Source organism: Chiloscyllium punctatum, chromosome 19 (genome assembly GCF_047496795.1).
Source record: "Chiloscyllium punctatum isolate Juve2018m chromosome 19, sChiPun1.3, whole genome shotgun sequence".
Lineage (NCBI taxonomy): Eukaryota > Metazoa > Chordata > Chondrichthyes > Orectolobiformes > Hemiscylliidae > Chiloscyllium > Chiloscyllium punctatum.
In genome coordinates this window covers 54327919-54341385 of record NC_092757.1, presented here as the reverse complement: position 1 = coordinate 54341385, position 13467 = coordinate 54327919, and the positions used below count along the sequence as shown (strand labels likewise).

The following is a 13467-nucleotide window of genomic DNA, read 5'->3' as shown; positions in this document are numbered from 1 at the left end:
AGACAGTTGAGCTGAGGACACACTCCTGAGGAACTCCTGCTGAGATGACTGACCAACAACAACAACCATCTTCCTTTGTGCCAGGTAGAACTATAACCAATGGAGAGTTTGGCCCCTGATTCCAGTTTTGCTTGGGGTCCTTCATGCAATACTTGGTCAAATGCGAACTTCATGGTAAGAACTTTCAGCTCACCTCTGGAATTCAGCTCTTTTATCCATATTTGAACTCAGGTTGTAGTGAGGTCAGAAGCTGAGTGCACCCAGCAGAACTCAAAACTAGATAGCACTCAGCAAGTTATTGCTGAGCAACTGTCACTCAATAGTGCTATTGATGATACGTTTCAACACATTAGTAATGATCCAATTGGTGGAAATTGATTTGGTTGTATTTATCCTGCTTTTGGTATATAGCCCAATTTTTCATTCACAGGTAGATGCCAGTGCTGTAACTGCACTAGGACAACTTGACTAGGGGAGTGGCAAGTTCTGGAGCACAGGTCTTCAGTACCACTCCAGAATGCTGGCAGGGCCCACAGCCTTTACAATATCCAGTGCCTCCAACCATTTCTTGATATCACGTGGCTGAAGACCAGCATCTGTGGACCACTGCAGGAGACTGACACAGATCATCCACCGCTTGGCCACCAGCATAGCTTTGTCTAGATTTAGTTCAATATTGTCTATGCACTGGACCCTGATCACTTAGGTCTTGCATCATCAGCAAATTTTGCAGCTAAAATATTCTATTATTACCAATGAATAGTTCTAAATGATTTAACGAACACAATCTAAATTAGCTCCCTTGGAAAACCTATTAGTCAGCAGCTCCTCCCATTATCATCATCTACTGCTATTTAGCTAATTACTGGAAAGCTCCTATACCAAGATTGACAGACACTCCCTTTATCTGCTGTATAACTAAATGGATTACATCCCTTGCTGTTTCTTTTGGGTTTTGAAGTTGTATGGTTGACATACAACTTCATATACAACTCATGCATTTCTGCATTTCCTGAAAATATTCAACCAGACGTTTGCTTCTCATTCAATGCCAAAGCATTGCATCAATGCATCTCATCCCATCTTCCCAGTTGATATTTGGCACTGTTTACAGAAAGTGTAGTGATTATAATGAAGTCAGCCAGCTGGGCCTCACTGAATGAGTTCCCTGATTGGACCAGTGTAATAGCCCCAATCAGGGTGCCCTGCTTGACACAAATAGGTCAAGTGTCAGGGATACTGACACTCTGGTGCCTGACTCTGTATTGGGCAAGACAATAGTCAAGGATGTTCATTTGTAAATGAAGGGTGACTTGGTGACAGGATACCAGCCTATCTCAGAAAGGATGTTTTATTAGTGTATAACACTCTAGAGCCTGTTTCATAAGCCAAGATTTTAAGACTATAAGATACAGCTGCAGAATTAGGCTATTTGGCCAATCCAGTCTTCTCTGCCATTCAATCACAGCTAAGAAGTTTCTCAACACCATTCTCCTGTTTCTCTGTAAACCCTTGATCCTCTTAACAATTGAGAACTTAGCGATCTCTGCTTTAAATATATCCAAATGATTTGGCTTCCACAGCCCTCTGCAGCAATGATTCCCACAAATTCAGATTCATCACCCTCTGGCTGAAGAAATTCCTTATCATCTCAGTTCTAAAGGGTTGTCTCTTCCCTCAGAGGCTATGTCCTTGGGTCCCAGTCTCTCCTATTAGAAGGAGCATCTTCTCCATGTCTACTCTATCCAGAGCTCTCAGTATTCTGCAAGTTTCTATCAGATCTCCCCCTCATCCTTCCAAACTCCGTTGAGTACAGACCTACAGTCTTGAACTGCTCCTCATATGCAAGCCCTTCATCCCTAGGGTCATTCCTGTAAACCTCCTCTGGTCCCCTTCAAACACCAGCACATCCTTCTTTGGATGCAGGACCCAAAACTGCTCACAATACTCCAAATGCAATCTGACCAGAGCCTTACATAGCGTCAGCACTACATCTCTGCTCTTGTATTCTAGCCCTCTTTAAATGAATGCTTACATTGCATTTGCCTTCCTAACAGCCAACTGAACCTGCATGTTAATATTGAGAGAATTCTGAACTGGGACTCCTAAGTCCCTTTGTGCTTCAGATTTCCAAAGCCTTTCCCCATTAAGAAAATTGTCTATGCCTCTATTCTTCCGACCAAAATTCAGAACATCAGACTTTGCCACATTGTATTCCAGCTGCCACTTCTGTGCCCACTCTCCTAACGTCCAAGTCCTTCTGCAGCCTCCCAGTTTCATCAACACAACTGTCCCATCTATCTATCTTCGTTTCATCTACAAACTTAACAGCTATGCCCTAAGTTCCTTCAGCCAGATCATTACTGTACAATAGACAATAGGTGCAGGAGTAGGCCATTCAGCCCTTCGAGCCTGCAGCGCCATTCAATATGATCATGGCTGAACATTCCTAATCAGTATCCTCTTCCTGCCTTATCTCCATAACCGTTGATTCCACTATCTTTGAGAGCTCCATCCAACTCTTTCTTAAAATGAATCCAAAGACTGGGCCTCCACTGCCCTCTGGGGCAGAGCATTCCACACAGCCACCACTCTCTGGGTGAAAAAGTTTCTCCTCAGCTCTGTCCTAAATGGTCGACCCCGTATTTTTAAGCTGTGTCAACTGGTTCGGCACTCACCCATCAGCGGAAACATGTTTCCTGCTGCCAGAGTGTCCAATCCTTTCATAATCTTGTATGTCTCAATCAGATCCCCTCTCACTCTTCTAAACTTAAGGGTATACAAGCGCAGTCGCTTCAGTCTTTCAGTGTAAGGTAATCCCGCCATTCCAGGAATTGACCTCGTGAACCTACGCTGCACTCCCTCAATAGCCAGAATGTCTTTCCTCAAATTTGGAGACCAGAACTGCACACAGTACAATGTGCGTAATAGTGGCCACAACACTGACCCGTTTGGAACTCCACTTATGACCAGGTGCATCCCGAAAGAGACCATTGTATCCTCACTTTCTGCCTTCTGCCAGTCAGCCAATCCTCTATCCATACCAGTACATTGCTCTTAACATCTTGGGCTCTTATCTAATTTGCAGCCCTCTGCGCAACACACAAGTTAGAATTCCACCTAAACAGAACAACAGCTGTTGCAATATTAATCCAGCTGTACATGAGGAACCGCAGGTTCAGACATTTGGTGTATGTTCTTGGCTGAGGAGTAATGGTACAAAGTTTCCATCTGTGGGATTATGACTGAACACCTTGGTCAGTCCAAGCAGCAGAGCAAAGGAGAGCGACCCTGGAAGTATACAAGAGAACCCGAGGAGCAGGGTCAGTCAGAGCGAACATGGAATTGAATCTAGGGGTGAAGCTTTGAAGGTGGAGTTACAACTCAACAAGGGACATAAGCGTGGCTGTTTGGGTACCATGTTTGCAGACTGAGTGAGTAATGTCGAAAGACAGATACAGTACTTACTTTTGTAGTTGTAGTCTGCTAGGAATACAGAGGGAAGTGAGAGACCAGAGTTTGGTGACGAGTGGATTAGGCTGTGTAATCAATTCCTGGATTATTATCTGGAGTTGATGAGGTTGATTTAGATGATAATGTTTATAATGGCAGGTGAACTTGGCTCTGTGGAATGCTCCTCCTGCAACATGGGGACACTTCCAGTGCCTGTGGAGACTATGTACATAGGAAGTGTATTCAGCTGCAGCTCGTGATTTAACACATGGAGCGCCCGGAGCTGTAGCTGGACTCACTATGGAGCATTCATGAGGCTGAGTATATCACAGATAGCACGTTTCATGAGCTAGTCACATCACCTGTAAAGGCTACACAGAGAAGAGTTGGGTGACCACCACGAAGACAAGTACATTTCAGACACTGTTCGGGGAGGGGGTGTATCCTCTCAATGGAAAGCAGCAGCAGGATCAGCGGCACCCCAACTGGCTCTGTTGTACAAAATGGAGGCGAGCAGTAGTGAAAGGGGAATCTATAGTCAGGAGTATAGACAGGGATTACTGTGGCCACCTGCGAGACTTCAGAATACTGTGTTGCCTTCCTGGTGCCTGGATCAAAGATTCCTGGGCGGTCACAGGATATTCAGCAGGTGGGGGGGGCGGGGGGGGCGCGAGGAGGGGGAGGGGGGGGGGCGGGGGGGGGAGGAGGTGGTGGGGGGAGGTGTGAGCAGCCAGGAGCTGTAGTCCATATTGGTACCAACAAAATAGGCAGGAAAAAAGATGAGTCAACAGTGTGGTGCTGGAAAAGCACAGGTCAGGAAGCATCCGAGGAGCAGGAAAATGGACGTTTCGGGCAAAAGCCCTTCATCAGGAAGGAAGAGAGATGAAGTCCTGCAAGGGAGCTCAGGGAGTTAGATAAGTTGAAATGCGGAACATCTAGGGTTGCAATCACGGGATTACCTCCTGCACCATGCCAGTTAGGCTGGCAATAGGAAGATAGTACAGTTAAATACGTGGCTAAAGAGCTGGTGTAGCAGGAGGGCTTCAGGTATATGGTTCACTGGGATGTCTTCTGAGGCAGGTGTAACCTATACAAGAGGGATAAGTTACACCTAAAACTAGAGGGGCATCAATTTTCTTGCTAGTGCCACTCAGGAGTACTTAAACTTGTATGGCAGGTGAACAAGAAACAGAGCAGTAGAGTTTGGATGAACACATATGACTGGTAAGTTGTAGCTAGACAAGTCTGGCAGCGTAACATTCCAGGATTTACACACATTCAGGAATGATAGAAATGTAAAAGAGGTGGAAGAGTTGCCTTACTGATGAAGGGGAATATCACAACTGTATTCAGGGAGGACACCTTGGAGGGCTCATCCAGTGAGGCCATATCAGTAGAGCTCAAGGATAGGAAAGGTGCAATCACTTTGATGGCATTGGACGACAAGCATCCCAGATACATGGACAGATTTTGTAAAAGTGTGAACACAACAGGATTGTTGTCGTGGTTGATTTTAACTCCCCCTATATTGGCGGGAACTCACCGAGTGGCAGAAGCTTATGTAGGGGAGAATTGGTTAGGTGCGTCCAGGACAGTTTTTTTAAACAATATTTAAAAAGTCTAATGCAAGAAGGAGCCACACTAGACCTGGTATTGAGGTAACATTTCAGCTACAGTGACAATAATTCTCTAAGTTTTAAAGTACTTATAGATAAGGATAAGAGTAGTCCTTGGTTGAAAGTACTAAATTGGAGGGAGGGTAACTACCAAAATATTAGGCAGGAACTGGGAAATGTACTTTGGGGGGTAGCTGTTTGAGGGTAAAACTATATCTGGTAAGTGGTAACCTTTTAAAGGCCAGTTGATTAGAGTTGAGAACTAGGTGTGTTCCTGTGAAAATGAAGGATCAGAATGGCAAGATTTGGGAACCAAGATCACAAAATAAATTGTGGGCTTGGCCAAAAAGAAAATGAAGGCATATGTAGGGTTTAGGAAACTGTATTCTTTTGAGAGCTCTGAAAGTCTTCAAAGGTAGCAGGATATAATTCAAACAAGGAATTAGGACTAAAAGTGACCATTATACATCTTTGGCAAACAGGATTAAGGAAAATCCCAAGGCATTTTATACATATTTTAGGAGCATAATGCAGCTAGAGAAACAGTAGGTCCACTCAAGGACAAAGGAGGGAATTTATGTGTGGAGCCAGAGGATGTGGGTGAGGCCCTTAATGAGCATTTTGTAGCAGTATTCACAAAAGAGAAGGACATGGCAGATGGTGAATCTTGGGAGGGGATGTTGATATTCTGGAGCATGTCAACATCAAAAAAAAAGGCAGTGTTGGGTTTTTAAGAAAAGCATTAAGGTAGACAAGTCCACAGGATCTAATGGTATCTATCCCAGAATGCTGAGGGAAGCGAATGAGGAAACTGCTGGGGCCTTGTATGTCCTCTTCAGTCACAGAGGTCCCAGAGAACTGGAGAACAGCCAACTTTGTTCCTTTGTTTAAGAAAGACAACAGGGATAATCCAGGAAGTTACAGGCTAGTGAGCCTTACATCTGTGACAGGGAAAGTATTGGAGAAGATTCTTAGGGGTAGGACTTACTCACATTTGGAAAGATATGGCCTTATGACCAATAAGCAGCATGGTTTGTGCAGGCAAGGTTGTCTCTCACAAACTTGAAATTTTTGTGGAAATGACAGATAATTGATGAGAACAGGCTGATAGATGTTGCAATGTGCACTTCAGCAAGGCTTTTGACAAGGTCCCTCATAGCAGGCTAATACAAAAGATGAAGTCACATGGGATCTGCAGAGAGATGGTGATATGGATACAGAACTGGCTTAGTCATAGAAAACAGAGAGTCGTGGTGGAAGTGTGTTTTTCTGATTGAAGATGTGACAAGTGGTGATGTGCAGTGATCAGTGTTTGGACCCCTGTTGTTTGTTATACAGTAGAACCTCAATTATCCGAATGAGACTGGCGGGGAGTATTTTGTTCGGATAATTGATTGTTCGGATAATCAATTTGATTGTAAACGAGCAGTAATTTATGAGTGCCGGTTATATGCACATTTCTTGGTTATCCGGCAACGCTCGCCATTATGCCATTTAACCAGTAACTGATGTATCGTAAACAAACAGTAATGTGAGTGTCAGTTATTGAACATTTCTCAGTTATCCGGCAATACACACCACAATGCCGTTTAACGGATAACTGAATGCTGAGTTGCCTAATGCCGTTTTTACGGAACTTTGAGATCTTGTTCGGATAATTTAAAATTCGGATAATTTATGTTTGGTTAATTGAAGTTGTATAAATGGTTTGGTGGAGAATGAAGGCAGTCTGATAAATAATTTTATAGACAATACAAAGATTAGGGGAGATGCAGATAGTGAAGTGGTTTGCCAGAGGTTACAGCAGGATCAAGAGACACTCAAGCTTTGGGCTGAGAAATAGCAGATGGAATGTAACTTGGACAAATGTGAGGTATGCATTTTAGAAAATCTAATGCAGGAGTGAAGTATACAGTAAATGGCCGAACCCTCATAAACATACAGAGGGTTCTAGGTATACAGGTCCACAGTTCCCTGAAAGTGTGTGGATAAAGTAGTCAAGAAAATATACAGCATGCGCGCTTTCATCGGTCAAGATGTAGAGTATAAAAATTGACAAGTCATGTGCAGGTGTATAAAATTTTAATTAGGCCACATTTGGAATATTGTGTACAGTTCTGGGTACCATGTACAAGGAGGATCATAGAATTCTTACAATGTGGTAAGAGGTCATTTGGCCCATCATATCTACATCGATCCTCTGAAAACACATTTCCCTATCCTATTCCTGTAATCCTGCATTTTTATCATGGCTAATCCACCTAGTCTACACATCCCTGGAAGCTATGGACAATTTAGCAGGGCCAATCCACCTTATCTAGGTTGCAGAGGCTTTGGAGAGGGGAGAGTAATGGTTTACCACTATGGTGCCTGGTTTGGACAGTATTAGCTATGAGGAGAGATTGGACAAACTTGGTCTGTTTTCACTTGATTACAGAAGGATGTGGGAGTGGCCTGATGGAAGTTTACCAAATTATGAGAGGCATGAATAAAATTGATCATTCAAATCTTTTTCCCAGAATAGAAATGTCAATTATTAGGGGACATAGTTTTAAGGTAAAAAGAGATCAATTTAAAAGGAGATGTGAGAGGAGAGTTGTTATTGTTTAATATGGAGGGTAGTAAGTGCCTGGAACCTGCTGCCAAATGAAGTAGAGGCAGATACAATGGCAACATTTAAGAGGTATCCTGACAATTATGAATAGGGAGGCAAGAGAAGGATATGGACTGCGTAGAGGCTAAAAGGTTTTTAGGTTTACAAAGGCATCATGTGTCAGTGCAATCTTGGTGGGCCCAAGGGCCTATTCCTATACTGTACTGTTTTTTATTGTTCACCTTGTCAAAGACCTCTGGAAATCCAAATCAATGATGTCCACTGGCTTTCCTTTGTCTAACCTGACTGTTACCTTTTTAAAGGATGCTAACACTGATTTGTCAGGCATGACCTCCCCTTGATGAAGCCGTGCTGACTCAACCCTATTTTACCATTCATTTCTAAATGCTCCGCAAACTCATCCTTACTAATGGACTCTAAAATTCTATCATCGACTAAGGTCAGGCTAACCAACCAGTCCAAAGCTTCCTGTCTTCTGCCTCCCTTCATCAAAAAGAAAATACATGGCCAGACTATAATTCAAACTTGAAATTACTTCCAATGCGCACAATGAGGTAAGTTTAATTGGTTCTTCAGAAACAGGTGATTTTGTATCCATAATAATGCCAAATTTCATATCCAATACATTCTTCAATTAACATCCTACACTAATGACAATAAGGCCCAAAAACGACAGCATTAATATATCTATACCCAGGCCATATCAAAGTTAAAAATCACACAACACCAGGTTATAGTCCAACAGGTTTAGTTGGAAACACCAGCTTTTGGTGACAACTATCTGATGGAGGAGCAACATTCCGAAAGCTAGTGCTTCCAAATAAACCTGTTGGACTATAACCTGGTGTTGTGTGATGTTTACCTTTGTCCACCCCAGTCCAAACCCCAGCACCTCCAAGTCATGCAGGCCATATCAGCAACTAAAAATATCTAGTACAGTCACACGATGGGGTTTCAGCTTATGACATTTTGAACTAAGTTAGGTGTAGGATCTATGCCTTTCCAAAAACAAGTCAGAGATGCAGCTCTAAGAGTGACCTTATCGGCTACACAAGAACCCAAAGAACCCATGACCAGTTAAATGGAACTCCCTCGGTGGGCAATCATACTCGTTAGCAAGTAATTGCTGCCACTGATGAAATGGTACACATACCACCCTTTGCTTGAAAAAGCCTGAAAGGTCTTCACAGGGAGCAATGTAAATATTTCTTAACTCTTGCATTTATTTGTGACTGATGGTCGTGCCATAAATAGTGCAGTAATGGAATTCCATTATGAAATTATAACACTAACCCATCACTATAATTATATCAGAGGGTATTTTGATGGCCTTTATTTCAGTAATTTTAACACAGACACTTTAAATATTTTTTTCAGAAATAGATTTGATCCCCATTTTGATTTTTAATCCATTGTCAACAAATGGTACTGAAAACAACAAATGGTGGAGATCACAGTGGGTCAGACAGCATCCATGGTGTGACAGCAAGCTAACTTTTCAAGTCTAGATGACTCTCCACCAGAGGTACACCTTCTTTTGAAAACATTGAGCTAGATTTTAACACAGACAGTCCTTGCAGTTAAAAATCAAAATGGGGATTAAATATTTTTCTCAGAAATAGATTTGAAGTGTCTGTGGTAAAATTACTGAAATAAAAGGCCATCAAAATACCCTCTGATATAATTATAGCGATGGGTTAGTGTTATAATTTCATAATGGAATTTCCATTACTGCACTATTTATGGCATGACCATCAGTCACAAATAAATGCAAGAGTTAAGAAATATTTACACTGCTCCCTGTGAAGACCTTTCAGGCTTTTTCATGCAAAGGATGGTGCGTGTATCAAATCAGCTGCCAGAGGAGGTAGTGGCTGGTACAATTACAGCATTTAAAAGGCATCTGGTTAGGTATATGAATAGGAAGGGTTTAGAGGGATATGGGCCAAATGCTGGCAAATGGGATTCGATTATTATTTTCAGATATCTGGTCTGCATGGACAAGTTGGACCAAAGGGTCTGCTTCCATGCTGTACATTTCTATGACTTGAAGACTCTTTTTAAAGAAATAAACACAGTAGACACACTAGCAAATCTCTGTTTTAACTGCTCCCACAAATTGTGCTGTTCTATAAAGACAGGGACACCTTATGCCTTTAAAGATAATGCATTATTCTTCAATTGAAATGCATCTGTTCCTCTCTTTAAAGTCAAGAACTCAAATTGCTGTTAAATAAATACCAAATGCTAATGGATGTTAATATGTGGTCACAGATCTTCTGGATCTTTTATGCTGCTTCACTTTACTTATTTAAACAAGTCGTGCAGCAGAGAAATTTGAAGACAACACAGAAGTGGAACAGAAATATACAGAACAAGGAATATGTGGCAAATTAGCCATTTTGCAAAAGGCATGCCAATTCATTGTTGGGAGACTGGAACTTAGACGACAACTATGGAGCCCTTATTTGGACACTTCTGTACGTACTCCTGTGGTAACGGCCAAGCTATCATTTCAGCACACCCACTTCACTTGAATACCAAGAAAATAATATTCTTTTAATTTAAGTTACTTCTTTCTAAATGCTACTGTACAAAAACAGATTTCAAATTTCTTACCTCCTTCCTTGAAAATTTAAGAGCCTAGACAGGAAGATTGTTTACAAAGCACAAGTTCAGTAATATTTCCACCCCTCCAAGAACCATGAACAAATGAAGTGGTGTAAAAAACACTAATCAATACTTCCAGGTTGACATTACAGGAATCAGTACAAGCATCATCACCAAAGAGTGAACAACTACAGTTTTAGGATCAGTATTCCTCAACGTAAAACAAAAAAACATGTCTTACAGTCACTGACTGAGCATCATAAAAAATGATAATAGGGACAGTGAAGTTATTGATTTACATTTTAGTAGACATTGGGAGATAATTCTAGAGGCATATTCATGGATCAGCATTCCTAAATATCGTGTGACTGAATGATGCTGTCTTGGTTGCAAAGATTCGTCTTCCTTCACTATCACCCTTGATGGGGCTCATTAAATAAAGTAACACTTAATGAACTGAAGATATTACTTACACTTGGATGTCCATCTCGAAGCAGTTTGTGAAATACATGGCAAAATTTCCAGCAGAGGACAGCATTGCTGGACAGCGGCAACCGGTTCACTACTGACCAGAACGTGTGAGCGCCTTTCTCGTGGTGCGTACCCAGAATGCATGGTGCAGAAACATGCTAAGGAAACTGTGACAAAATGGAATTCATTTCACACATATAAACAGATGCAATCAGTTCCCAACTTTGAAATTTCATCAGCTCAATCAAATGGGTTGTTATGGATGGAATCGTGACCATTAACAGAACTGCAGCATGGAAAAGGGAATGGAAACCACTCCTTCAACATATCCAAGATAAGAAGTTATGTGACTATTCAAGATCAAAAATCAAAACAGGAAATTCACAGCAACTCAATTAGCATCTGAAATAGGCAAATTAAAATTACAGATTTGAATCAAATCTCAAATCTCCAGCCATCACTTTATTTTCTCACTGCTTTTATTTGCAGCCAATTGACATGCTGTAGACATTCTCCATTTTCTGCTTGATTTTAAAATGTTTTTAATATCATTTTGAAACTTTTTCTGTACATTTTAGCTGCAAAATTCCTGACAGTTACTAAAAGCTCCAGGATACAGATTAGGAATCAATTATCCATTATTTTTGCCAAAAATGTAAATGAATAAACTTCGGAAACAGGCAGTTGGACAGGATAGTAAAGGCAGTGTTTGGTACACTTCCCTTTATCGGCCAATGCATTGACTACAGGAGTTGGGTGGTCATGTTATGGCTGCACAGGACATTGTTTAGGCTACTTTTGGAATACTGAATTCAGTTCTGGTCTCCCTGCTATAGAAAGGGTGTTGTGAAACTTGAAAGGGTTCAGAAAAAAAATTCACGAGCATGTTGCCATAGTTAAGAGAGTTCGAGCTATAGGGAGAGGCTAAATAGGTTGGTGCTATTTTCCCTGGAGCATCTGAACCTAAGGGACGTAAGACCTTAAGACATAGGAGTAGAAATTAGGCCATCCAGCCCATCGAGTCGACTCTGCCGTTCAATCATGGCTGATAGGTTTCTCAACCCCATTCTCCTCCTCTCTCCCCATAAACCTTGATCCCTCCGATATTCAAGAACCTATGTATCTCAGTCTTAAATTACTCAATGACCTAGCCTCCACTTCTGTGGCAGTGAATTCCATAGATTTGCCACTCTCTGGCTGAAGAAGTTTCTCCTTATCTCCATGCCAAAAGGTCTCTTTAGTCTAAAGCTATGCCTTCAGGTCCTAGTCTCTCCTAATGTGACCTTATAGGAGTTTATAAAACCATGAGGGGTATGGATAGGGTGAATAGCAAAGTCTTATCCCCAGAATACCAGTGTCCAAAACTAAAGGGTAAAGATTTAAGGTGAGGGCTGAAAGATTTGAAAGGGACCTAAGGGGCAGCTTTTTCACACACAGGTTGGTGCATATCTGGAATAAGCTGCCAGAAGAAGTGGTGAAGACTGGTACAATTACAATATTTAAAAAGCATCTAGATGGGTATACAAATAGGAAGGATATACAGGGTTTTGGACCAAATGCTGACAAAGGGGATAGATTGATTTAGGATACCTGGTCGGCATGGACTAGTTGGACCAAAGGGTCTGCTTCCATGCTGTATAGCTCTATGACTCCATGACCAAAACATTCAATTTTCCACAAGCAGTTTGAACATCAGAAATAATAGAGTCCATTATCTGAACGGTCTCCTTGCCCTCTGCGCAAGCCCGTGCTAACAATCAGGAAGGGGGATCTCAGAGCTAGCCAAGTCTAGGCATTTGACTGCATGGGGGTATATTAAATCGGAACTTGAAATTTATAACATTACAACACAGAAATGATCATTGGGAGCTTGCTGAATTAGTGCTTTTCACAGAAGACCTTTTATACAAAGCCCAAAACAACAAAAGGTTATTTCTCACGATATTTTCTGAGCTGATGCTACCTTTTGCACAAAAAACACAGAACTGCGGATGCTGGAAATCAGAAACAAAAACAGAAATAGAAACAGAATTTGCTGGGAAACCTCAGCATCTGCGGTGCTTTATCCTTTGTAAACAAGCCTTCTGACAAGAGTAGTAATCACCTCGACATTGCGGAGGCTAAGCACCAGCTGTCAGACATCTCCTGTCTCCCCTGGACCAGGACCCGGCCATTGAACACCACACCAGCGTGTCCACAATGTTCACTAATCTCCCAACATCCGGTGACTTCCTCCCACACTGCTATGAAGTTCATAGTCACAACCCCCACCACTCGCTTCTATCCCCATTCCAAAATCCAAAAACAAAACTCCCAGGGAAGATGCATGGTTTCTGCCCACTCTAGCCCTACAAAATCCATCTCTTCCTACCTTGACTTGGCCATGGATACTTGCATGGGCTCCCATTATGCCTCTATCTTTGTGGAGTACATGGAACATTCCTTGTTCCAGTCCTACTCGGGCACTCACCCATAACTCTTTGCCGATATCATCATACTGCTTCCCTCTCTTGTCCAAAATTGGAAAAGTTCATCTATTTCACTTCCAATTTCCACCCTGCTCTCAACTTCACTTGGTCCACCTCAGATTCCTCCCTTCCCCTCCTTGACATCTGTTTCCATTATTGGGCATAAGTTGGCCACTGATATTGATGACAAACCTGAAGATTCCTATAGTTACCTTGACTACAATCCACACACCCT

General features: G+C 41.9%; 1 protein-coding gene across 2 annotated transcripts in view; it reads right to left on the bottom strand.

Moving 5' to 3' along the window:
• Positions 1-13467, bottom strand: part of hip1 (huntingtin interacting protein 1) — a 348681-nt gene that overhangs the window by 185904 nt on the left and 149310 nt on the right. For both annotated transcript variants that reach the window (XM_072589441.1, XM_072589442.1), the window contains exon 3: positions 10767-10909. In XM_072589441.1, coding sequence (XP_072445542.1) covers positions 10767-10909 — 143 coding nt within the window. The remainder of the gene's footprint in view (positions 1-10766; positions 10910-13467) is intronic.